Source organism: Papilio machaon, chromosome 23, assembly GCF_912999745.1.
Source record: "Papilio machaon chromosome 23, ilPapMach1.1, whole genome shotgun sequence".
NCBI classification, from domain to species: domain Eukaryota; kingdom Metazoa; phylum Arthropoda; class Insecta; order Lepidoptera; family Papilionidae; genus Papilio; species Papilio machaon.
The window spans coordinates 2,171,944-2,199,839 of record NC_060008.1 but is presented as its reverse complement, the minus strand read 5'-3'; the positions used below and the strand labels follow the sequence as shown (position 1 = coordinate 2,199,839).

At 34.7% G+C, this 27,896-nt stretch overlaps 1 protein-coding gene across 1 annotated transcript; it reads left to right on the top strand.

Annotated features, from left to right (window-relative positions):
• The first annotated feature begins 1,224 nt into the window (after nt 1–1,224).
• Nucleotides 1,225–27,896, top strand: LOC106707488 (ankyrin-3). Its single transcript, XM_045683684.1, has 26 exons — nt 1,225–1,690; nt 12,829–12,930; nt 16,253–16,432; nt 18,138–18,254; nt 18,547–18,702; nt 19,002–19,167; nt 19,688–19,848; nt 20,244–20,413; nt 20,490–20,596; nt 20,721–20,881; nt 21,101–21,304; nt 21,470–21,568; nt 21,664–21,801; nt 21,970–22,116; nt 22,368–22,511; nt 22,693–22,814; nt 22,894–22,987; nt 23,127–23,298; nt 23,374–23,526; nt 23,983–24,103; nt 24,760–24,780; nt 24,950–25,069; nt 25,756–25,860; nt 26,486–26,646; nt 27,177–27,302; nt 27,704–27,896. The coding sequence occupies exons 1-26, from the start codon at nt 1,661–1,663 to the stop codon at nt 27,892–27,894; spliced, it is 3,468 nt and encodes a 1,155-aa protein (XP_045539640.1). The 5' UTR covers nt 1,225–1,660; the 3' UTR covers nt 27,895–27,896.

The window sequence follows — 27,896 nt, the reverse complement described above, 5'->3', positions numbered from 1 at the left end:
TTATGTTACATTTATGTAACACTTAAGTCAACAAAGTTGCATTACATTTCATTCCACTCAGAAAACACTGAAAACATAGCTTTTTTTAATTTAAAAAGGTAAACTTTATTGCGTACGCAGAATATCCCTCCAAAGTTTCATCACAATCTTATTTAGAAAAAAATTGATACAGACAGACAATGACTTGCTAATTATAAATGCGAATGTTTAGATGGACGGATGTTTGTTAGAAGGTATCTCCGGAACGGCTCAACGGATCATGCTGAAATTTGGCCAAGATGTAGAACATAGTCAGGAAGAGCACATAGGCAACTAATTACGAATTTTTTAAATTACCTACGGACGGAGTCGCGGGTGATAGCTAGTTGAAAAATAACAAGGTAAAAAATACAAAACATTTCTTTGATATTTTGGAATAAATTACTTTATTTATTAACATGTACATTCATTACAAGTTTGTAATTAATTTCTTACGACTTTGTTATATAAATTTATCGTCCCTTAAAGAGGGAGTTACGCAGTATATTGTCACAGTTGATTACTGAAACAGATTACTTTTGCGTCTGGTTTCCTGCGCAAAATACATGAAACATGCAGGAAACACTTTTGCAGATAGTATAGCTTGTATTTCATTTAAATATTTAGATGCGATTAAAATAATATTAAAGCTAGAGGATACATAAACGAGAATGTAAGATAGAACTAATTATTTCATCCACGTGATTGTTAAATACATATGTACATTTTTTGTTATATTTTTTACAGGCAGTTTCTATTTTAATCCTATGCTTGGCAATTTTTTATTTCGAATTTAAAATAATATTAGACTATTTAAAGTAACTTTCGTTATTTTAAAGGATTTGTAGGCCTTTTTGTCTGATTAATTTAATAAAACGGAACAAAAGCTTTTTATAGGCTTTAGCGAATCTTTATTCTCTCTTTGTCTGCCCGACACCATGTCTGACATTTCCTAACATCTGAGCGTTCTGCGTTATCGATTGTATTTGTGAATAGAAGCCAGTTTTAAATGATCTCCTTTACTTGATAAAACTTCTCTTTGTGGTACAGAGTTTATACGCTGGTAGGGGAGGGCACTGGTCATGTTATACTGGTCGGAATTGTAGCATACACGCAAATTACGCACACAAAGAGAACGTTTCGCGCAGTCGCAGAAGTGCCACCCCACCCGGACCGAGCTCGCCGCCGCCAAAGCCGGAGTATCCTTCACCCCGGCGGTGACGTCCCAAGCGCAACAATTAGTTCGAGAAAATATATTTAATTTTAACTGAAAATAATCATATTAATTAGTTATAATGTCTGTGTATCGCTTTAATCGTTTAGTTTAGTTAGATTTGATAATGTGCAATAAGGACTTTGTTACGAAAAGGAAAATGGCGGACACGCAAATTTCGATTTGAATTTAGAATGTCCTTCTTCTTTCCTTCATAAAATAAGTAACAAATTCTTTGGCATTAATGTGCCAGTGCTGAATCGGTTTTCAGCATAGAGTATCGGTTCGCGAGTGCAAGGACACGAGTTTAATCGATAGTACCGGCATCGATGGCCAGTTGAATCCGGCGCTCGGCTGGGCGTACTGCTCCCGTGACATACCGACTGTTCATGTCGCTGAAGGAGCAGTAGATTGACGTCTCTCGAAGAGATGACGACCGAAACGGCGACGCCGAACCAGGTATGTACGACAGGTATTTTGCCGCAATATTTTAGCAGGCGCTCGTGTCAAGGACATACCCCCGGATTTTTGGCTGTGGTTACATAACCTTTGTTATTTAAAGATTTATTTGAAGTTTAAAAACTAATATAGCAATTATTAATTTATTAAGATAAATAAATTTAGGTATCACATATTGTGCGGTGTTAAAAAAATGACAAATTATACAGTTAATTTTCCAAAATTGTAACGAGAAAATATGTAATCAAACATAGCTAAAATATTTATAAGAAGTTTGTCTTACTGAGAGGACGGCGAAGAGAAAGCAGAGTAAGTACAAAAACCAATGATGAAGGAATCTTTCCCTACCGATACCTTTCCCATTCTGTCCATTTAATTTACGAAACATCTCCGAACATCTCTGCAAATTGTTAAAAATATTTAAAGGGAAATTTCAAACTACAAACAAACAAAAAAAGGAAAAATCATTAGTTGAATTGCATCAAAAATTTATCAGGTGAATGAGACGGTATGTCACTGGTTGGTAATTTAAAAAAGTTAAAAATATTTTTTTTGAATTCTGTGATACAAAAAATAATTAAACCAGTTGCAGATATTTTAAAAACTGAAGTTGGCAAAGTTGAAGTGCTGTTGTGTTAACTTTGAGGTGAAACGTTCCGGCGATACTTCAGCCTCTTCAATTTGCAGATTTACTTTACTAATGTTACGGTACATTTAATAGCTATTTAATTTAACATAAAATGTTTTTACAAATTAAAGATAAAAAAGATAATTTGTTACATAGAACGATTTGTTCGCATCTACATTTCTTCTTTATTATGAAGAGGGAAGAATTGCATGTGCCAAGGAGAACTTAAATTTTGAATGTAGGGTACACCGGTAGGAAAAGGTCTAGGAATAAATAGACGGATTGTATGAATAGTGGCATGAAGGCATGAGAAGGGAGTGACTAAAATAACGAAGAAAATGGAAGACTAAAGCCTGGTCCGGCGCCTCAGAGGACAATGAGATGACATTTGAACACTGAGATTTTTTATTTGAGTTGCAAAAAAGTTATATATTTTAAAATGATTTACTCTATTTGCAAATAGTTTAACACCGCAATGTGATTTGCCGTACGATTAGATGTCGCCCTTGACACAAGCACGTGTACGGCTTCAGTGAGCCCGCAATCCTAGGCTTAGGACCACAGTGCAAACGAGAACAAAGGAATTACGTTCAGCAAATGCCAGTACGCAGATATATTTAATTGTTAATTTAATTTTCATATCGAAGCGAGCAACATCTATCTGGAGAATGAAATTGGATAGTTTAAACCCACGATAAGTGATACAAAACTATTGTTCGATGTTTTGTTTCTATTATAGATAGAAGTGTTTTGAAATGCCGGAAATATTTTTGCTAAAAATATGCTAAAAATGAACATAAAAGCTATATACATAATAGGGTGCGTTCACATGTATCATTAAACGTGAATTCGTACTGACGAAAAATTCACAATACGATATATAGAAGAGTTTTTTTCAGAAAGAGTTTTGAGAACGTGCTTTCATCTGAATTTTTTGGCATTGCAAACTGACAGTTAAATACAGGCGAACCTGAATGAGTGGGAGTCCGAGGGACTACGATATTCTTGTCGCTTATAGAGGTTCTCCCTAACCCAAGCTTTTTATAGAGATCGTCCGTCGAAGCGAGACATTGATTCTCGGTTACAGAGGTTCCAGGTTCGACTGTACAAAGAAATTGGACACCAGACACTGGTCATCATCTATCTGTTCTTTTCCATATTAAGGGTCGGTACAATATACTGTTTCATACATTTCTACCAGCCGTCATACTGTAATTACTCCTTTCTTACATATATGTTCTTTCACAGAAACCATCCATGCTTCATTCGGTCTTCCGTTATTGTATCCATCCAAATTTTCTTTCTTTTGCTTATTTTACTTAACCTAAATACAAGTTACGCAAATTTATTTTCGCGTAATAAAGGACGTAGTCAAATTGAGGTTTGTATGCTAAGTGTCGATGGACCCTAATTGTTTCCATGTTAGAAAAATATAAAACCTTTCGTGTCCCTGACACACCCATACTGCGCCTACTTTACTATTCGTCATAGCATAACTGTTTAATTAATTATGTCTTTATTTCTAAATAGGTGAAAAGGGTTTTTGTGTTATATTTGATATGAATTTATAAATTTTAATGTTCGCAGATATCACGCATAATATAATACAAAGTGGGGATCTCATACAAGATCTAAATTCCACAAAGCCGCGCAATTTATTCAATGTCTCTAGCAGTTCTTTGAGCATATATAAGAAGACACATTATTAAAAACAAATGAAAGTACTATATGTTCTCTTGTATGGATTAATAATTTATACTCTAAGAAGTATATAGTATATGTATTAAATTGCAAATAGCAAAAACTAGGGTTTCGAGAAAAGTTCTACAGAGAGTATACAGAATAAGTACTATCGGGGAATCTGTCGGTATTATACTTTAAAAGCGACAGTCGGTCGTGTGAACGTTTCGTAAGCAACGAGTGACAAGGTTGATTGCTATATAATTGGTTATTTTATAAAAATAAGAGGATTTTGTCTTGTTGCAAGGAACAAGGCAATGACTGTACAATGCCGCACAAAAATCATTTCCAATTTATTTTGTAGTACTATTCCTCGGTACAGTCATAATTAAAGTGAATTCGGTACATTTACGACGAAGGTTCTCTCGGCTGAGGATACGGTTAAATTATGCGTAATTTATCACGCAACTTGGAAAATACAAGGGATCTACATTTGCGTCGTAAAAGGGAGGAAAACGTGATACAGGGTCACCTTGTGAAATTCGCTTACAAAACGAAAGGGCGTGTAGAATAATTTAAATTTGTGATCTCAGTTTTGAGTTAAATTACTTATGTGTGATATAAGTTTTAAGATGCATATATAGAGATATTTATAGACAAGGAATTTATATTCCTTTCCACTTCTCTAACTTTACAGACTCTTACTTGCCGCCATCTAAAATTAATGTTTTTTTTTTAATTTAACCATATCATATTCTATTGCATTATGAAAATTAACGATTACATTACTTTTCGTTCTGCTTCGTTGCTTGCTCGACCCTTATTACCATGATAAAGCATATTCAAATTAAAATACACGTGGCATGTGCATTGACCTGTCCACCTGAACACCCCTTTAAAACTTTCAATAGCCAAATATTAAGGGTAAAGCACCCAGAGGAGGTGGTTACTATAAAATATTACTAGAGGTAACGCTACCTCAACACTGTATAAACTAAACGAAATAGTTTTTAGTGATGAGGTAGTATATAACAGTTTAGTTTAATCGTATAGTAACAAATAAAGGCACAAATCCATAAAATTATTATAGTTATTGTAGTACTAGCTATGCTCGCGATTACGTCCACGCGGAATTAAAAAACATAATAAGTAGCTTATGTGTTCTTCCAGACTATGATCTACATCTACGCCAAATTTCATCGAGATCCGTTGAGCCGTTCTGGAGATACCTTCAAGCAAACATCCATCCATCCATCTATCCATCCATCCAAACATTCGCATTTATAATATTAGTAAGATATGTAGACGTAGACTAATGTAACTGGGAAATTAAATAATCAATTCCACATGTAGAAAGCTATGGTCATAAAACACGCTATCTATTTCCGTAAGGCCCTTGACCTTTTATTCGTGCTTACATTCGATTGCTTTTTAACGCCGAATTGCTAAAAGTTAAAGAGCATTTTATGATACCTCTAATGAAATAAAAAACTCTTTAGTAACTAAACATATTTGTTATATAAGTAATGCAGAATATATTAAAATTATTCGCTTAAGTGGCCAATAAATACAATAAAAAAATAACCTTAAAATATAAATAGATGAGAAATCAGGCTGGTTGTTAAATTAAAATCCAATTCCTAATGACGTATTCAATGTACCATTTACCTTATTTCATCACACAAAAATCATTAAAATTTATAGTTATTTTTTTTTGTTCTGGCATGAAAGAACTTCTTATATTATGATATATTTTAACCTTCAAAACACATAAAATTGAGTACGATAATAACATTTTTAGAAGCTTTTGTGGTAATTGTGTTTATGAGGTTGAATCGGTGTCTGTTTTTTGTTTTGCTATTGAATCATAAATGTAAGGTTTTTTAAAAGTGTATTTATATACGATTAACTATTACCAGTCTTTTGTTAAAATAAAACATTACTGCATTTAATTCCTTTTAAAATAATAAAGTTCTACATAGCCTGGTTTATTCCGAAGTAATTAAAAAACAAAAGCCGAAATTTACTAAAAAGCACGACAGATTTCTCTAAACAAACACGCTGTTGTATAGAAACTTCGCTTTTGCAAAACTTTACCAGTAAACTTTTTCGTACAAACAAAACATGCCTTTTGAAAAAAGATCTTTCCTTAATTGAAAAAGTTAGTACTCACGTTTTTAGAAATTTAGCTTTTGAAGCATAAAATCTATGATTTTCATAAATTATACGAGTACATGTATTTTTTATATATAAAACTACGTCAATATAAAAATACGACAATCCTTATTGTCGTAAGGTAAATAAAAATATTTTCTTTACGCAAAGATATGCATACGTTGAAAGACCTCACAATGCATGCAATCTTGGCGTCTAGCACGTAGTCGGTCTCTGCAATTAATGCTCCATTATCAAGGGATAATAGCCACAATCTTCTAAACAATAGAGCATAGTTTAGCAAAGCCTAGCTTGAATAAGCTCGTACACAAAGGATGTCGAGACACTGTTTGTCGTACGTTTGTCTCTGTGAATGTACTTGTGTCGCTGCTTGTACCACAAGATTGTCTTCGCTTATCTCTTTTTATTGTTGCAATTTACTTTCTTGTTATATGGTTTATTGGAATATTAAAACAACGCATTTATATATTCCAACGTGACTAATTAAAGCTACAGAAAAGAACGCCGTCAATAGCCTAATAAACTATATTGACTTATATCTATACCAGTAAAATAATTACTTTGTACTAGCTGTCGCCCGCAACTGCGTCGGCGCGGAATTAAAAATAATAATAAGTGTCCTATGTGTTCTTTCAGACTATGATCTACATCTGTGCTAAATTTCATCAAGATCCATTGAGCCACTCTGGAGATACCTTCAAATAAACATCCATCCATGCATCCATCTAAATATTAGAAAGATTAAGAAAATGTTAATTAATTAAGTAAAGTAATTGTTAGAGTCAGAATTAGTAAGTAAAATTAGAAAGAGTAATGTACGATATTCCATCTTTCGCATTCTATATTTTTCAAAGAATACAATAGAGTCATAAGAAGCGTTTTGAGTCTGAAAACGCTTAGTATATTGTCAGCTTATTTTTGAAATAGTAACATGAAATAATTTCTAGAAAATAGAAAAATTTACTCACATAAGCTTGTATAAATATTTAATGTTACATCGATCAGTGGCGACCCCCTCTGACGTCACCAGGATGACGTAGTCGATGTCAAGTGGGGTGGCTTATCGACGATGGATCACCAACCCCATAGCTATCGGTCAGAGACAAAGTTGGGTATTTAGGGGTTTGGTTATAAAACGGATCTTATTTTTATTATAATTTTATTTACGTAAAATCAGTTATAATACACGATATATAAGTTAAAGCTAACAGAGCTCTACTAAATCTGTAAAAATATTTTAGTTTAAAAATGAATGTTATATAGAATGAAAATAATATAGAGCGGACATAAGAAAGTAGCGATGACTTTCTCAGCAAATGCCAGTAAGTTTACATGCGGGTATACACAACACTTGATACTTAATGGTTACAAATTGTGGATTACGCTTTTGTGTCCTCAGCTTTTAGTTCCATGTTGAATATCTTTATAGTTTAAAACTATATTTGTCCGACTATCGATATATGTATTTTATGGTATTTTTATGTGAGTATATCCAGTTGCTGTTTATTCGAGTGCTTTATTGCTGTAAGTATAAATGAATAAAATGTAACGGATTGTCTCTACTTGTGTCACAATATTATGTCACTTCTGTCTGCACTTGTGTCTTCAATATTTCTCATACTATAAAAATAGTAACAGTAGTGTTCTTAAGAGTAAGATAGTAATAACTATAGACTGCCGGAAAAGTTCGTCTAGACAAAGTTTATCCCGGAAACTGCCCATCTGCCTGAAAGCTTAGGGGAAAAGGATTACTAAATCTGGATCATTGCCAGTATAGGAATTTAAACTGAGGGTAGTCCCCTAAAATAAATAAATTTTTATTACCATTGCCGTAAATATAAAGAGAAACTCATCAATTCTTAGTAAATTACCATTTTTATGTTGCTGGATATATGGCCCATCTAGTGTTATAAGGGGATGCAGTTTTTCTAAATTTGACAAAAAATTATTTTCGGTTTCAAGTATTTTGTAAACGAATTTGAGACTTAATTTTTCCTTGCCTGAGATAAATATATCTATTTGAATCCAATACAAAAAAAAACTTCCTTTCGAATTTGACAAAATGTTGTGAACAAACTTTTTTATAATACGCTACATAGTTTGCCTTGTTTTACAGAAAAACACTTTATTGCATTTAATTGCACAGATGTCCCAATCAGTACATTATAGGAAATTAAAATAAATGATAACGTCAGCATAGAATACCATTAATTGAATCGTTACTTCTTTTATTACAAATGTTGTTCTCATTTTCACAAATCACCACCGAATTCAAAACTACCCTAACATAAACATTCACCCAACTAACTGCCCCGAGTATAATGTCACTGAGGGAAGTCTACCCCTTGCGAGGGGTGTGAAATAATAAATCCATGCCCTGCACCGACTATGTGAGCATGCAACTACTTCATACACCATAACTGATGACAGAAAATTATTAAATTATATAATAAAATAATAATACATATTATATAAAGTACGTAAACATTTTTTGTGGCTAAAATTTCAACAACTACTTTAAAGCGAAAATGGAATAAAATAGTAGAAGATTCAATAACTAATCTTATAAAACTTGCACAAATTCGACATTATTAAAGGCGACCAAACCATAGTGCTATGTAAAATGCTACTAGCGCCATCTATTGTCGAAAAAACAAATAAAAATCTTGCACAGCCGGCAACTTGTTCATTTATCGATCACGTTAAAGTGTCATTATGGATACACTTCGCCGAATCTCCCTTTCGTGTATTAACGAGGAAACTTTCATTGTTTCCCCGGAACCCTACATTTGAACGCTCTTCGAAATGTTCACAAGTGGTCATAAGTTCAACCTTGGTGACAATGACGGAACTAGACGCCTTATTATGTTGAAGTATGCTTTAAAGTACGTCTCAAATATTACACTGTCTTTGTGTATTTTTATGTGAATTATTTCTGTCAATGCCTTGATGACACACTGAAGAACAATATAAATAAAATTACACATTAAAATGGGCATACTACAAAAACTGTGGTTTTCAAGTACCAAAGAAATACAAAAAGCTGTCATAAGTACAATCAGGGCTTTTTGCGGTGTTCCACTATATAAAATTGTCTTGTTCCTTGGAACGAAGTAAACTCCGCCCTTTTTTACAAAATAACCAATTAGGTAGCAGTGAGTTCCGAAAACGGCGGCATAATTGTAAAAAGGAATTAGTCGAGTTTCGCTAACCGACCCTTTTTTACAGACATTTAAAAACTGCGTTATATTAGTTATTGTTACGGCGTCTGTCGGTTTCAAGGTGAAATACCGCCAAATTCCCTGATAGTACCTCTAGCTCACTTAAAAAAACAGACAACATGTTATTTGTGTGCATATCCACGATATTTAGTCTTGTTGTTAGGGCAAAGTATGTACTGTCCTATTTAATATGTAAGGCAGTAATGGTAAAATGACGTGACAGTTGCAGGCAAATACGATTAAAAGGCATTACACAGATTAAAAAAAAGGAAAAAAACAGGGCACTGCTTGACCGCAATCCTACGACACTTAGATATTAAGTTGCATATATTTGCAACGAAACCCTTTAAAATGCAGGTTTCAATGAAATTTCTTACATACATTTCCATATTTCTATATTCACTGATATTGTTGTTTATGTATAACTAGTTTTTACCCGCGACTCCGTCCGCGCGGAACAAAAAATAGAAAATAGGGTAAAAATTATCCTATGTCCTTTTCCTGGTTCTAAGCTACCTGCCCACCAATTTTCAGTCAAATCGATTCAGCCGTTCTTGAGTTATAAATAGTGTAACTAACACGACTTTCTTTTATATATATAGATTATTATACTTTAGTCGATATTGATTATCTATGTAAAGTAACGAAAAAAAAATTCATAAGGATCGTAAAAATCTCTTGTTCTGTCTATCTCTTTGTTTTACAATATTTTTTAACCAAGTAAAAATATATCATCCAAGACATTGTCTTTAAATAAACTCATATTTTTGCAGTGGAAACCGGTTAGTAACAACTGTAAACTTAAGAGCTTTAAATGACCATCACTGTAGAGGGCGCATCAGTTTTCTTGTACTCTTTGTAGAGACGCCTCAGTTCAGATTTTACTATCGGCCACTTCATAAATTGAAGCATCTCTTGACAACTGGGTCGGGGAAATTCAACGAACTCTTAAGATGTGTGAAAGAAAATTGGCCTATAAATATAAAATACTAATGGTGTGTAATTTTTTTCTAATTTTCAGTGACAGACTTCTGTTACTAAAGTTTTCTTAAACGGAAAGAGAATACATAGGAGAGATATGAAATTTTACATTAAACGGGCAATAGAGTTCTGAGGCAGAAGAAAATGTCTAAAAAATATAGAAAATAACAATTTTTCAGACACGTACCTAATAAAATAATTTAATAAATGTTCCTTAATAAAGCTAACTTTAAAAAAAATATACTAGACTTATTCAAGAATACGTCTGAATACGTAGTCTGAACAATTTTTGCCGGATAAAATTAATTTGTAGCTAGTAGCTACGCCGTAAACTAATCCGTAGACGTTTACCACGTTCGTGTCGTAGACAATGCAAAGCCATAAAGCTTAACTTCAACTTAAGGCTTACGTAACACGTCTGGCGCTTTAGTCTTATCGATTTCATTTTAAAACTATTCTATCACTTCAGCTATTTGAAATACGATTTAATATTAACTATAAGACTTTAATTCCATAAAATTTAAATTAATATCACTTTTATTAAATACTAGCTTTTTCCCGCGACTCCGTCCGCGCGGAATAAAAAAAAAATAGAAAACGGGGTAAAAAATATCCTATGTCCGTTTCCTGGTTCTAAGCTACCTGCCCACCAATTTTCAGTCAAATCGATTCAGCCGTTCTTGAGTTATATATAGTGTAACTAACACGACTTTCTTTTATATATATAGATTTACATAATTAAAAAAACACGATGTCTTCCTTCTATCGGTCAATAAAAACGCAGGGTACATATAGTGTCTAAATATAAACATTTGCAGTCTATTTAATGCTTATTAAGTGAATAAACTAGAATGGTAGTAAGTAGGCCGTTTCTCTCGTATCATTTAATCTATGTAGAAGGGTTAATAGTCCTTGGACGAGTAACCAATGAAATTATTAACTATATATCATTGTGTACGTACTACGCAGTAGTAATCTTCAGTTACTAATGTTCAAATTAAAGTAAATTTATTGCAAATGAGTTTTTTTGATCAACTGCAATACACAGAGTTGCTTAATGTTACTTGAGTTCAGTTGGACATTTAAAAATTGTTTATCTCCGAGTCTAATCTACGTCTATATAATGTCTAGCTTTATTCCGCGACTTAGTCCGCTCGAAAATAAATAAAAGTCTATTTATAAATATAGCCTATGTTACTTAGTTAACCTATATTTTTTTAAACCAGTCTAGTAGTATACAGTATACGACACATACACAAATACAAATCTTTCCTCTATATTTAGTATTTAGTAAAGAAGTAGAAATAAAACAGGTTGAATGGGTAGGGTTCGAAAAAAGGGTACTTGCATAAGATTAGTACGGATTTTATAAAAGTTAAAAGAAATAAAAGTTACATTGTCTTTCAGAGTTTATTTGCTTACCCTACGGAACACTTAGTCTAGTCTACAATAGCAACAAATGCCTGTACAAAGGCTCAAAGGAACAATTTCTTCCGTACTTTACTAAATAGGCAGTTTACAAGTCAGCGGAGAAAAATGATCTTTGTTCACTTCAGAGAAGGTATAAATTTCATTACTAGCCAATTTTTATTCACATATATGAAGAAATCAGAATAAATTCAACATTGAAATATGTTACATACCTCCATATGTGATCCATGGCATTCAAATTGTATTAATTCTAACCAAATATTATCGATAAAAATTCAAACCCATCGGGTTTGTTGTAAAATACAATCACAATTTTAGTTAAAGTAACACTTTCAAAAACACATATCACACGCGTGGGTAGGATTTTTGTTTTACTATATAGAGTATATAAGATTTCTTAAATAAGTAAAACATTTCTATTACCAAACGTTAAAACGATCCGAAATTGAAATCTTAATCTTCGATTTAACTAATCGATAATAAAAAAGTAACTATTTCTTCGATGCTTTTATTCTGTAAATATGTTTTTAAATTCCATTAAAATCGACTTACATCTGCGATTTTCGCGTAATTTAAAAGGTCACTTTATATATTACAGTAGATGGCAGCACTAACACAGTTTAAAGATGGCGGATTTGTTCAGCTGTTTTTGTTTTGCATTTTTTTTTCTTATAAATTTAAATGTACTTAATTTTTCTATTAATTAAATAGTTTTTTTTTAATTAATTATAACAAGTGAAAACTATTCTTTTAAAAATAATTTAAATATTCACGAAGATTATTTTAAGGTCATATTAGGTTAACTTGGAGATATTTGTAAACGAGTTATGATTACTTTATAATGTTAATTTCTAACCTGCAAATATCTGCGAAGATATTCTAAGATGTGTGTGAAGTCAACAAACGTGCACTGAATCAACGTGGCCTAAGGCTAGGCCTTAAAAATAGGGGAGGATCCGAGCTCCTCGTTGGTGAGATATATGAGCTGGCTTCAAAAATTACAAGTATATTTTTGTTCACAGGCGGACGCCAGCACGGCGTTCCTGCGTGCGGCTCGCGCCGGACAAATAGAGAAGATCATCAGCCTTCTGGAGCAAGGAGTCGACATTAACGTTAGCAATGCTGTAAGTTTATTATTATTTATTTAAATTTAATTAAGACATTTTTGCTTTTATTTTTTGAAAATAAGATTTGCATTACTAATGGCGAATATAAAATAATTTGGTATGATATATCTTAGATCCTTTATTTATTACCTGATCTAAATGAAACTTAATATATTCTATTTAATTATATTATTTGTATTTTATCATTATTTTTTATATCTTACTAATAATATAAATGCGAAAGTATAGATGGATGTTTATTTCAAGATATCACCGGAACTACTGAAAGGATCTTGATGAAATTTGACACATAATATAATATAGAAGTAAATAACTAAGTAACTTTTTTTTAACATCCGCATTGCCGGAGTCGCGGGCGACAGCTAGTAGTTTTATATTACACATTTGTATTGTAAGTCCATTTATAGGTCGCTAGCAGTTCATAAAAAAATATGAAAAGACTGACCAACTAATGAAAAGTAGTTATACTTCATGAGAATTCAACGTTCTCGGTGTTTTATTAGTATTAATTTTTTTATTAATTTTGCCTAACATTTTATGATATGATTAAATATTGACGACAACATAGTGACCAATTATAAGAATCCACACATATATTAGTATGCTCATAATGTACCAACATACGTAAAACAATATCGCCTATATTGGTTAACTTAATTCGTCTGTAACAACGCTTTAGTTTCAGAAGATTTTTGTACTCGTTTTTAAAACGAAAACGTAACCAAGATAAGCTTGTGCCTTTCTTTGAAATCATGCTTACAAATATAAACGGATATGACATCGTTTTAAAGGATATAAACATGTTCCCTATTAACATATCATTTCCTTTAAACAGCTTGAATAAAATTACCTTTTTCATATTTTCTTTTGTAATAAGAATCTTTGTTTTGCAAATATGGAATGGATTTATTTTATAAATATAAAATTTGCGTTCCAGTAAATAACTTTTGAATTTGTAACTTAGTATAAAGATTTTTCGATTTCGTTATTCATGAAATTTTCTACAAAGAACGATCTTTTACGAATTACATTGATTGCTGTATAACAAAAGAATTCATATAAAAATAATGGAAACTTCTCATCCTTTTACATTTATTACAAAACGAGATTGGATTGGTTGAAAGTAGGAATGTAAGTCGTTACAGAGTTGAGGGTCGTCTCAAGATTGGAACGTAGCAACGGATATTGCGTGAAGGTCCATAGGGAGCTGTAAAAACGTATTCCAGGGCTGCCGACTTTGAAAGTAGCTAACTTTAAACTACAAGTAGAAGTAATTCCGCACTTCTTCTGAAGAGAGTGTGTGCTCCTCCTCCACTTCTCACCTTTTCTGTACAACTGGACCATATCTCTCAAGGCAATGATCGCGTCCAGATCTAGAACTTGTTTTACACACTCTCACAAAGACAAACCCATGCAAAAATGAATAATTCAAGTTAATCCCAAAGGGGCAACCCTAACTACAAACTCCCCTAACATAAAGTCTACGTGTTTATTTAGTAGGCACTACGGCGCTGCGGGTTTAGTAGTACTTTATACACTGACAATATCACTTGCAGGCGTGTATCTGGATAGACCGTGTGTTTGTGTGAGTGAGTCAGTGTTGTGCCTGTTATCGACGTTTTGTGTAAAATATAGTAATAATACTGGTCGATTTTTGGTGCGTTTAAATAAAATGTCTAACGTATTTTTAAAAGTAGAATATAAAATTCACGCAATGGCAAAATGTTTGCAAAACAAATGAAAACGCAATGCACAATACACATATTTGGGACTTTATTTTCTTGTGTGATATATTTTCCCATATATATTAATTTTAGCTGACGTACGTAGTGATATTTGCACATTATCATATTAGTTGTGTAAAACATAGGTTGGGTTAGTACACTCTTTTGAGACGCCTAAAGAAAACCTTCATAGGAACCATTCCAACTCTACATCACTTTTATTACAGACTGCTGTATGTTAAGTTTAAATAATTATGTGAGGAACATAAATAAAAATTAAATTTATTTACAAAACAAAATGTTGCGTACATCACTATTTTGATGCGTGCTTTTTTCCCTTCATGAATAAGGACTTGTAAAGAACACTTATGTGTGAATATGTACTCTACTATGTACTTATAATCCAAACTAGAAATATTATTATTATTTAATCTGTTTTAATTTTATTAATTAATTGTTCTAAAACAAACTGTATATATGTTGATTATTTATGTTTCTACATTAAATACATATGTAAATATATCTTTCAAAGAAGACTTTCGTAGTTTTTAAATTATATATTTTTATGTTGTAAATATACGCAACTGGGTGATTGCAGATATGGCTGCAGTATGCCGTGACTGATGTCGCGTGGCAAGCCATCATTCAGTGAACTTAAAGTTTTCATACATGTTAAAATGTCTTTTATTACTAGGCCGTTACAATACAATATCGCGTGCACGATTCTATTATATTTCAAATTAAGGGAGCAATAAAAACTAAAATTACATAAAATTGCTTCTGAATTCATCTACACCTAAAAATATAAAGATATTGTTATCCTAAATGTGTTAAATGACACCGAACGATTGTGAATTTGGCTGTTTAGTAAAATATTTTCGAATATAAACGAATCACACACAAATAGACTTGAAAATGTTTTTAAACAGTTTATGAACTGTCAGTAAGTTTTTGCTACTGCGTATAATAAATGGCCAGTCTTTTTGCGATTAGGTTAAATGTTTCAGAAGAATAACTGTGCGTGATTTGTTTAGCCTACTAGTGCGTGTCGAGCTTTTTATTACCATCGAAGGTTAGTAGAGGTTATTGTTTTACTGACCTTTGATCAATATCAAGGACATAGTGTGTTTTATATAATCTTTGCAGATTTTCCAAGATATAAATATATTCAGTACATAAATATAATCTTAACATAAAATTGGAGTGTATGTAGAAAGATATTTAATATCGAACCAATTTAAAAAAAAATGTCTGTGTGTATGTGTGATTGTATGGGTAATCTCCGGATCGTCTGGTCCGATTTTGACGAGATTTGACGGGAAAGTAGTTGTGCATGCGGGCATATTATAGGTTACTTTTTAAATTTGTGCTGACAAAGTCGCAGGCGACCGCTAGCATATAACGTTAATGCTGTGTGATAAAACGCTTAGCAAAACACTCAAACTGTTATGGAAAAAAGTCAGAAAACTATGTCTCTTTTACGTAAGAGGTCGATGTCTTTCTCTCTCTTTATATCTGTTACTTTTCTTAATATGTTTTTCTACGAATTATCTCAAGCTTTGTGGAAGATATTTAAGTATATATTTTGTTAACAGAATGGCCTCAATGCAATTCACCTAGCTTCAAAGGACGGGCATGTGGAAGTTGTCCGCGAGTTGCTGCAGCGTGGTGCTGCGATCGACGCGGCGACTAAGAAGGGGAACACCGCCCTACACATCGCTTCCTTAGCAGGACAAGAGGCTGTGGTCAAACTATTGGTGCAGAATGGTGCCCAGGTATGTGACATTATCAATGAGTAATTCTAAAGTATGTACTGTCGGATAAGAAATCGAACGGCGAGAATATTTATGTCTGTCCCATGTAAGATTCTAACTTATTTTTAAGTAGAGTTAAAAGGCATATTTTTTAGTTACGGTACGTCAACTTTATGTGTACTCGTTAACTTGTATGCCGAATATTTCACCGTATTAACTAATTAATGAGCATAACTTTACGAGTGGCTTTTACGATTTTAAGACGTAGTTGCGTTATTACAAATAAGAGGTTTTATACGTGCCAAAGCGCACTTTCTTGATTAGACGCGATTATGGAACTTTGTCCTAATTTTTGCTTACAAAAGATTTTCATATGCAGATAATTAGTTAAATATAAATAAAGTGCCAGAAATATAATTGAGTCACAAAATTTGATACTTGTATTAACAACAGATGAAATCATAAGAAATATTTCCAAGAACAATAAATGTGTTGTTAAAATATTAATAATCGAAGTTTGTTCACAATAACATGGTTTTTGTGAGACATCCATAGATGATAGATATATACCACCGAAGACTTTTATTTAGCAAATTTAAGGATCTATAATTACTCCATACATAATTTTAATGTAGGTCATATAGTTTGACCTACGTAAGCCCAGAAAGCAAATTTGTGCTATTCATTGTAACGCGATGTAGCATTTTTCGTTTCCGCGTAATTTTATTCTTACGATATCTCCTAAACTATTAGACAGAATGATATAGTTTTAATTGCAAATATAATCTACATTAAATTCTCTTGATAATGAACATGTTTATTTACATAAGGGTTAATACTGAACTTGAATAATAGCGTCGGAAATAGGGCATGAATTTAATTAATGTTTCGTAAAGAAAAAAATGGTTATTGTGAGAAAACTATAAAAGATAGATATATGCTATCGCGGACTTTTATTTAGCACATTTAAAGAGCTACAATTCGCCATACATCATTTTGATGTAGGTCTTATAGTTTAGCCGACGTAAGCGCTGAAAGCAAAAATGTCCCTAATTTTCGCAACAAATTTTGAAGCTATATTCAAAATCTACTAGACTTCTAGTTATTTAAAAAAAAAAACAAAAAAATGGGACCCACCTGCAAGCACTTCCTTTCGATTAAAATAATTTTTATCAAAATCGGACCACCAGGGACGGAGATTCGCGGTAACACACATAAAAAAAAAAAAAAAAAAATTCAGTCGAATTGATAACCTCCTTCTTTTTGAAGTCGGCTAAAAATACACTCGTATTTTGTTCTGCAAATAAAAAGTGGCCAGTAACGTAAATCGAAACAACTTAATGATCCATCAATTTTATGCGCAAAACAAATCGCTTCCGAGAATAAAAATGTCGGCGAATCGATCGTCCGACCACGGGTCAATGACCTCGTGAAGCACTGCAAAATGTTTAATTGCTTGATTACATTTTGCGACAAAATTTATTTTTAATTTTGGTTTATAACTTTTAATACAGAAATTAATATATTTAATACTTAATTGCGTTGTATATTATATTGGTTTTTACAATGTTGTCATGTCACGTATTCCAATACAAATCTTTATAAGAATTACATTGAATTTACTGTCATTTAATAGATTTTACAATATGGCGTCTGTTTTGTAAAAACGAGCCATCCTTTGTCTTACTGCATGCATGTTGTAGTACTAACCCATATCTTGTTTTAGGTTAACATCCAATCTCAGAATGGCTTCACGCCTTTGTACATGGCTGCGCAAGAAAATCATGATGGTGTTGTCAAGTTTTTACTAGCAAATGGCGCTAACCAGAGTCTCGCTACTGAGGTAAATATATGGAATTATTATAGTATTAAATAACATTTAAATATTAAATATTAAAATTTATTAAACTCGATCTCGTAGCAAATTCTCATAAAAAATAGCTACTAAGTAGAGGTTATTTCGTATATTTTTTTGTCTATTACCTAATTTTTAAAGTACTGTACTATTATATTCAGCCATTTGCTCTTTTGCTTTCTTTAAAAAAATCAATAACATTCATTAAACTTGTTATAAACAGCCAGTTTCTTTGCCTAAAAAAAAAAAACAGTGCTATTTAATCCAATGTTGTTATTAGGATGGGTTCACACCGTTGGCGGTGGCAATGCAGCAAGGTCACGAGAAAGTGGTGGCCGTACTGTTGGAGGCGGATACGCGCGGTCGTGTGCGCCTGCCCGCGCTGCATATCGCCGCCAAGAAAGACGACGTTAAGGCCGCCAATTTGTTACTAGAGGTAAGATATAACGAAGAAAGACGAAATAGTCTAAGCAACCACGAAATCCAAAGTATACTCAGTCACTCTACTATACCCCTTTTTTATTGGGATTTAACTAAAGTGGTCTCCTTCTGTTAGTTGTTACTATTGTAAATTTATGATTAACAAAAAAATGCCTTTATTTTCATCCCTCAGTTTGCATTACGTTTATTTACATCCATATGTGGCATAATTTAGCAATTTAGTTATTCAAAAGCTCAAAAACGGTGTAGTAAAGGGTATGTTATGTATAGTGATGCAATCCTTTATTTCTTTAGAATGAACATAACCCAGACGTGACTTCAAAATCTGGCTTCACGCCACTTCACATCGCGGCCCACTACGGCAACGAGTCGGTAGCGCGCCTACTGCTGGCCAAGGGAGCTGATGTCAACTGTGCGGCTAAACACAACATATGTCCTCTGCACGTTGCCGCTAAGTGGGGTAAGGGTGCTACGCTATAAAAACTAATACAAACTTGTCTATCGTACCATTGTACATTGTCTCTGATATCGTTTCCAAAGAGACGCGGTTCGCAATCAGGTCAGCTTGCCTGGTCATGATCAAAATAATTCAATCCTTACTTTCCTTACTTATAATATTATAAATGCGAAAGTAACTCTGTCTGTCTGTCTGTCTCATTTTCACGCCAAAACTATTGAACCGATTTAAATGAAATTTGGTACACAGATAGTCTAGTCTAGACTATGTTCTATATCCATGCCAAATTTCATCCAAATCTGTTAATCCGTTCTGGAGATACCTTCAAACAAATAACCTTCAATCCATCGATCCAAACATTTGCGTTTATAATATAAGTAAGAAATAAGATATGGATGGGTGGATGGATGGATGGAAACAAACATTAAAATTTTTAAGGAAGGAATGACTCGATTGTTACCAAAAACTATTATATTATTACCTTCTACCTTGCCTAACAGGACAATTATCTTGTGATATTCAGGCAAAGAAAACATGGTGTCATTGCTATGCGACAACGGTGCCAACGTGGAGGCTCGCACGCGGGACGGCCTCACGCCGCTACACTGCGCCGCGCGCTCCGGACACGAGCGCGTTGTAGAGACCTTGCTGGACAGGGGCGCGCCTATCACTAGCAAGAGCAAGGTCAGCTCGCATTATACATTATACATACTTAATCATGGTTTGACAAATATGGGGGGCACACTAATACCTTCGCTAAACCATCTCTTCTTATAGTAACTCAAGGGACTCTTGACATAATTATTTTCTCATGAGTACATAACTTTGTGGGAAAGGTACCTTATTCCCCTAATATATATATTACATAAAATATAGATTAAATGGTCGCAATGAATATATCTGTACAAAGCCCGAAACAGGCATGTTGATCCATAACAAGACGGATAGACGGAGGATTACATGAGGAAGAGAAGATGGTGACAGACACTACGACATTACAACACGATAAAACGTAGAGGCCTGCTCTCATTTATTAGATTCAATGTCCAGCTGTATGTAACTGAAGTAAAATTCTACAGAACGGTCTAGCTCCCCTGCACATGGCGGCGCAAGGTGACCACGCAGAAGCAGCTAGAGTTCTGCTCTCCCGACGAGCTCCAGTCGATGACGTCACAGTGGACTACCTGACCGCGCTACATGTCGCCGCTCACTGCGGACATGCTAAAGTTGCCAAGTTGCTACTTGACAGGCAAGTATTATATTGCTGTCTCTTTTTTAGTCAAAGACAATGAAAGGAATAACTATATATTTTACGACGTCTACAGAAATGCTGATGCGAACGCGCGAGCTCTGAACGGATTCACTCCCTTACACATAGCTTGTAAGAAGAATAGAATTAAGGTTGTGGAACTACTCCTCAAGTATGGAGCAAGTAAGTATATAAACATAGTAATAAAGGAATATACTACTTACTCTCGTGATATAATTGCAGTAGTAAGTAGTATTTATAAGATGAAAATAAAAAAGGATATTCATAGTATATTCCTAATCACTAGGTATCCAAGCGACCACGGAGTCAGGTCTGACTCCTCTCCATGTGGCTGCGTTCATGGGCTGCATGAACATCGTGATCTACCTGCTGCAGCACGAGGCCAATCCTGACGTGCCCACGGTCAGGGGAGAGACGCCTCTACATCTAGCGGCAAGGGCCAACCAGGTACAGAATTGCGTAAATAAAAAATGATAACTCTCCCAGTCTCTACAAAAAAAAACTTTATTTGACGAACCGTAGAAATCGGTATGCTTCTTTCCCAAACTAGTACTCAGTAAAGAAGTACTTATACTTTCACGTTCAGGTCGGTTCATTCGTTCTAGTAATCTAGGAATAGTTATTCGTCAGGTATGACACTATACTTAGCCGTAACTTATGTTTTAGACTGACATAATCCGGATTTTACTCCGCAATGGTGCGGCGGTGGAAGCGAAGGCGCGCGAGCGTCAGACGCCGCTACACATCGCGTCTCGCCTCGGCAATGTTGACATCGCGGTGTTGCTGCTGCAGCATGGCGCTGACGTGCGCGCTCTCACTGCAGACCACTATAACGCCCTGCATATCGCCGCTAAACAACACAATCATGATGTAACATGCTTCTATTTTTCTCTCCCCCCTCAACTCGCTCTATATCTGAATATGTCTAGTTGTAAAAAAAATGGAATGTTCTCTTTTTATACTAAGTCTATGTTAAGAGAGTTGCCTTAGTATTCATTAATTTCTGTTTGCGATATTAAATTATTTATTGTTAAGGTTGCCGCGGCTTTGATCGAGCACAACGCACCCCTAACAGCGACCACAAAGAAAGGTTTCACTGCTCTGCATCTAGCCGCTAAATATGGAAACTTAAAGGTAGATTCTATTTTTATGTACTTCATGACTACGAAAAGTCTTATGATTATCACAGAATTTGTACTTTTTACTGACATTCTTCGTTTGCTATGAAGGTTGCCAATCTTCTGCTGGCGCACGGCGCGTCACCCGACCAGGCGGGCAAGAATGGCATGACGCCATTGCACGTCGCCGCGCAGTATGACCAGCAAGCGGTCGCCACCACATTGCTGGAGAAGGGCGCTGATGCCAAGGTAAGACGATCACAATCCTCAAACTGGTCATGTGACCATAGTAAAAGTAGTCTCATGTCTCTACTACAAGATTCGTTTACTGATTACTTCTCTTGATGTTTCATACGAAATCTACATTACCTCAATGATGAACCTTATCTTAATTGCTTGCTTATTTTACCCTACCAGGCAGTAGCAAAGAACGGGCACACGCCGCTGCACATCGCGTCCCGTAAGAACCAGATGGAGACCGCGGCCACATTACTGGAGTACGGAGCTCTCACTAACGCCGAGTCTAAAGCTGGATTTACACCACTGCATCTCGCAGCTCAACAGGTAACTTCTTATGGACCGCTTAGGGACAATTGAACTATGGGGCAATTATGTACCGTGGCTGAAAAATAAGTTTGGGGTTCATAAATTGAAGGAAAATTGTGAGAAGTTCTCCGGAACCAGTAAAATTGGGGCTTACAGAAAAAAAATAGGGAATCTCTGATTTCTTCAGAATCTGTTGCACTTAAAAGCTTCTTTAGGGTTTGTTCTTAACTTTAGAATGTTGTTAAACACCGCAATAATATTATGACCAGGGTCACACAGAAATGTGTGCGTTGCTATTGGAGCATGGCGCCGAGGTGGACCAGCAGGCCAAGAATGGCCTGGCTGCCATACACCTGGCCGCACAAGAAGACCGTGTGCCAGTCGCGCAGCTGCTCGTCAAGAATGGCGGACAGGTATGATCATTAACTGACTTCAAAGAGGCGGTTCTCATTTTATATTTATACTAATCTGGAAGCACGATAGAACTGTGTCTAAGACGAAGATAATCGGTTAGATTGTGAGATAATCAATACCATTAGATTAAATCTTCTTTATGAAAATTCTCTACCTGATATACCATATTCCCTCTTTCAGGTTGATATATGCACTAAGGGTGGGTATACACCGCTGCACATCGCCAGTCACTACGGCCAGGCTAACATGGTGCGCTATCTGCTAGAAAACGGCGCCTCCATCAAAGCTCAGACCAATCATGGGTAAGTTCTTTCTTACATACTTCTTCATTTCTTTTAAAAAATCAATATTTAACGGTATATTCAATAATATTTGTTATAGTTACACTGCGCTGCACCACGCCGCTCAACAAGGTCACATCAACATTGTCAATATCCTGCTCGAACACAAGGCTGATCCAAATGCTATCACTGTTGTAAGTTTTGTATGAAAATTAGAATCGATTGAAGCTCACATTCGTGTGCCTCACTTAAAATTATAAATTTATAATTAACAAAACGAAATCATTCGTTTAATTAAAATAAGAAACATAACCTAAAACTAACCTCTTGCAGAATGGTCAAACTCCATTAGACATAGCATCCAAGCTTGGCTACGTCACAGTGATGGAGACCCTCAAGGAAGTATCAGACCCCTCCATCAGCGCAGCCTCGCAGGAGAAATACAAAGTGGTCGCGCCGGAGACAATGCTGGAAACATTTATGTCTGACTCGGAAGAAGAAGGTGGTATGTGTATAATATTAATGAAATTAAAGAAAATTCCAGAAGCATTTATTTATTCTTTCTTTTATATTTTTCTAGGTGAAGATACAATTTTGAATGACCAACCATACCGCTATTTGACAGCGGATGATATGAAGTCATTAGGAGATGACTCCTTACCCATTGACGTCACCAAAGATGAGAGAACAGAATCGGCCATGAGCCATAAGAACATCATGGAGATATCTCAAGGTAAGCTTGAAAATATGGGATTTCATTAGAAATATCGATAGGTATTTCCTGCTTTTTTAATTTTGAAACGGAAAAGGATTTTTGTCATGTTGAACTTTTTGACCATAGTTATTTAAATCATAACAAACTTGAAGTTTTCTTTATTCTAATTTTATAACTATTCTAGTTGTTGCCTGCGACTCCGTCCGCGCGGAATTAAAAAAATAAAACTTAAGTAGCCTATGTGATTTTCCAGACTATGTTCTAAATCTGAGCCAAATTTCATCAAGATCCGTTGAGCTGTTCCGGAGATACCTTCAAACAAACATCCATCCATTTAAATATTAGTTTTTTATATATAAAGTAAATATTAAAAATCCGATGTCTAAGTTGGCACGTCGGACATAAGAGTATGCTCGTTCCCGACGTGCCAACTCAACTGGTATATCTAATACTTTGATCTTTTTACAATCATAGGATCAGTGAACGGCATCCCATACCAGCCTCAACAAGAGGTGGTGGTGAAGAGCATCAGCCGGTACAGCACCGCACAGGCGCCCAAGGGATACTGCTACAACGTCGATCCCACGCAACCCAAGTCAGTAACTTAGTATCTGGAGGCGGTTCTGTGCTCATCGTTAAGAAAATTTAATAGTTTGTGAAAAAAGGGCTTTTTTTTTGGATAGTCAGAAATATTTCGTCGTTATCTTAATATATTATGTTCCCCATCGAGGGTCTCAGAGCCAAACCAATTTATAGGTGACTAAGCCAAAGTCTAAAATTTATAGGTGCGGGTTGGTTGACTTCATATGTACATATCTTGAATTTTTTTGCACATATGTGTAGGTGCACCATGATGTTTTACTTCAACTTAAGAAAGTCGGATAAACGTACATATGAACTTCGAAAAACATATCGGTATAGGTAACGTTTTAGATTATGTTCAGGTCTGGTCAACCGCTTCACCGAAGTTCTAAACGCACCAGAAATATATAGTTCATCTTTTATTAAAAATATTAAAACTATTAGGCTATATAACGAATTTATTGGAAATAAACAATGCTCCGATTTAACAAAGCTTTTTGACGTTCTTAGAGATTTTTGGTTGGAAATTAAACTTCTATATTAAACAAATTATAAAAAAGCAAGAGATGATGTCTCGTTATAAAAAAAATAATGGCATAATATTTCAGATTATTCAATAATTTTAATCAGAATCTTCATGTGCACGCTGTCTGGGATTTAAAACAATAGAAAGAAACTACAATGGAAAAAGTAAGTAATAAAGTTCTAAGTTAAGATGGTATTTTATACATATTACTATAATACTATTACTACTATTTATAATATTTAAAGACATTATACATAGTCCATCTCCTCTTAATTTTATCAAAAATCAATATCCGTCAGTCACTTAATACTTATAAATATATAACTCTGTCAGTTTCCTGGTGTCATTCCTGGTGGACGCGCGCGGCGGCGCCATGCGGGGATGTCGCGGCGGCGGAGTGCGCGTCATAGTGCCGCCACTCTCCGCCCAGCAACCTACCAGGATCACCTGCAGGTATACTGACTTCATTGTTTCTACTTAGATGGAGTTTACACTGCCGAAACTATTTTAATAACATACTGTCCTAAAGGTCATATGGCGGTGGAAACTCACAGTACCGGCTTGTAAAACTAACAATGTTCACTTTATGTCACTAAAAGATCAGTTAGGGTTTGGTGAATTTGGAGAAAGTAGGGGACGCATAGGAGGTGGAAATATCTTCTTTCTGTGCTTTCCCGCCTCTGTCGCATAAAGGTAGGCAACGCATCTGCAAATCTGGACGTCTATGGACAGCGGACACTTCGCTATTTTGGGGACTGATATTGGCCGCTTGCTCGTTTGCCATCTTTTACTATAAAAAGAAGTAAAAATAACAGATGGATGGTGTTCCAGTGATATAAGGTGTTATAGAAGTGAGAGACGTTTACCGAAATCGCGCCGAATAGAAATGTATGTTATCTACGTTTTCCTCTAGGTTTTAGTTGGGATTCTTTTATGTATATTGATATTAAAACTAGCTGTCGCCCGCGACTCCATCCGCGCGCAGTTAAGAAAAAAAAACGAAAAATAGACGTTGGCCGATTCTCAGACCTACTGAATATGCTCACAAAATTTCATGAGAATCGGTCAAGTCGTTTCGGAGGAGTATGGTGACGAAAACTGTGACACGAGAATTTTATATATTAGATAACTTGTTGCAGATATCTGAAGCCATCTCGTATCAACCACATGCCGCCGCTGATGGAGGGCGAGGCGCTGGCAGCTCGCGTTCTCGAAATGGGCCCTGTTTCCGCTAAGTTCTTGGGGTAATATTACATATATCGATCTAATGTATATGTACTTTTCTTTTTTCTTAGATTGCACTTTTAGTAAAAATTAAACAATTCAAACGAAGTATGTGAAAACATGAGAACCTCATTTAGAAAATTGACACATTTCTCATATAGAAACCGCAAAGAATAACAGTATTATTGAAACTTTTTCTGAGGTTCGTGATTTAAGAATAAATGAGAAGAGACTTATGTACCCATGTCACCTATATACTAAAGAGTCTATAAAGTTTGTATAGTACATATACACTTTATTTATAGAACGTAAACTCATTTGTTGTTTATATTAGAAACTTTTTATTACAAACATTTTAAACTTCGACATTACAAACTTTGTGGCGCAATAGAATGCACACACAGCACAGAAAAGAAGAGAAAAAAAAAACATAAGCGATATGTTGCCAGATAGGTTTATTTTATAAATAATCTTTCTGTTCATGAACAAAGTTTTTATTATATCACCAACTGTCACAATCAGGAGCAATTAAATACCAATAAAGTTTTCTTGTAGCGTCATTTTAGTATGAGAAATCAATACAACACATCTCTCTTAGTGACCACTGAATATGAGAGTATAATTAAGTTGTTAAATGATCTTCAGTCCTGTGATATTGGAGGTGCCACACTACGCGTCACTGCGCGGCAAGGAGCGCGAGATCGTCATACTGCGCTCTGACAACGGCACCAGCTGGCGAGAGCACAGCGCGGATGCCACTGATGATGTCGTACAGGATATACTGCACGAAACATTAGAGATTGAAGGTAGGGACTTGTGAAAACAAGTATTTACTCTGCATAGGTTACAATGGATTACGGCATCTTTATTTATAACTAGCTTTTACCAGCGACTCCGTCCGCGCAGAATAAAAAAAAAACAGAAAACGGGGTAAAAATTATCCTATGTCCGTTTCCTGGTTCTAAGCTGCCTGCCCGACAATTTTCAGTCAAATCGATTCAGCCGTTCTTGAGTTATAAATAGTGTAACTAACACGACTTTCTTTTATATATATAGATAGATTTATTAGTGCCTTTTCTCTAGTAAAATATCAAGTTTCTTTAACTTATTTGAATGAAGTCGACAAAAGCATTCAACAAAGCCTTATACTTAGTTTTCTAGAATTCTTCTTAATTGCAAAGGGTAGGAATGAACCTTATTCATTCGGCAAAACGAAAATTAGAAGTAATTCATTCCTGTTTTCTTTAAGGTGGTATTTCTTAATTTTCCCAACTACATAGATATTGGTACGTACTCTACCACTATGAAAATATATCTTACTCTATTTGGTTTTTAGAAACCAACGACGAGGAGAAAGGTTGGGACGCGCCGCGCATCACTCGTATACTCACACACGACTTCCCGCAGTACTTTGCTGTCATCTCTCGTATCCGACAAGAGGTGCACGCTATTGGACCTGAAGGTAAATTAATATTACATAAATCATGTGTACACAAGCTCGTTATAAACCAAATATATTAATTATGTAAGTGATAGGTTTGAAGTTTGGGTTAGTATTGGTTTATTGGTAAATTAAATTTTATAACCTAAAATGTCATTTCCTTAGTTTTTCTAAGATTTGAAGTTTGTAATCGACATTGTTATATTGCTACAATGTTATCGGATCTGGTGGACAAAAGTAGCCATTTTGTCTAATGTAATTTGATCAACTTGAGTATATTTTCTGGTAAAATTAACCGATACACTTTTCACGCGCCATTTATGTTTGTAGGACTGTATTGTATCAGGACTTTTCCTTTAAGCATTTATGGTCAAGACGAAATATTCTGAGTATCCGATTAACTACAATCTAAAATATTCCAGGTGGAATGGTATCAAGTTCCGTGGTACCTCAAGTGCAGGCGGTCTTCCCTCAGGGTGCGTTGACGAAGAAGATTAAAGTTGGCCTCCAGGTAAACTTGTTCAAACCACGGAAAGGTGTGAAAGATATGAATTTGAAAAAGATAACCGTTAATAATGTATCTAAAAAGAAACGTTTTTCTTTAATTTGGTAGTA

Coding starts and splice junctions, on each gene's coding strand:
- LOC106707488 (XM_045683684.1), top strand. CDS start 1,661: ATGACGACCGAAACGGCGACGCCGAACCAG. Junction 21,802..21,969: donor AGAAGGGCGCTGATGCCAAG/GTAAGACGATCA, acceptor TTACCCTACCAG/GCAGTAGCAAAGAACGGGCA. Junction 22,117..22,367: donor TGCATCTCGCAGCTCAACAG/GTAACTTCTTAT, acceptor TATTATGACCAG/GGTCACACAGAAATGTGTGC.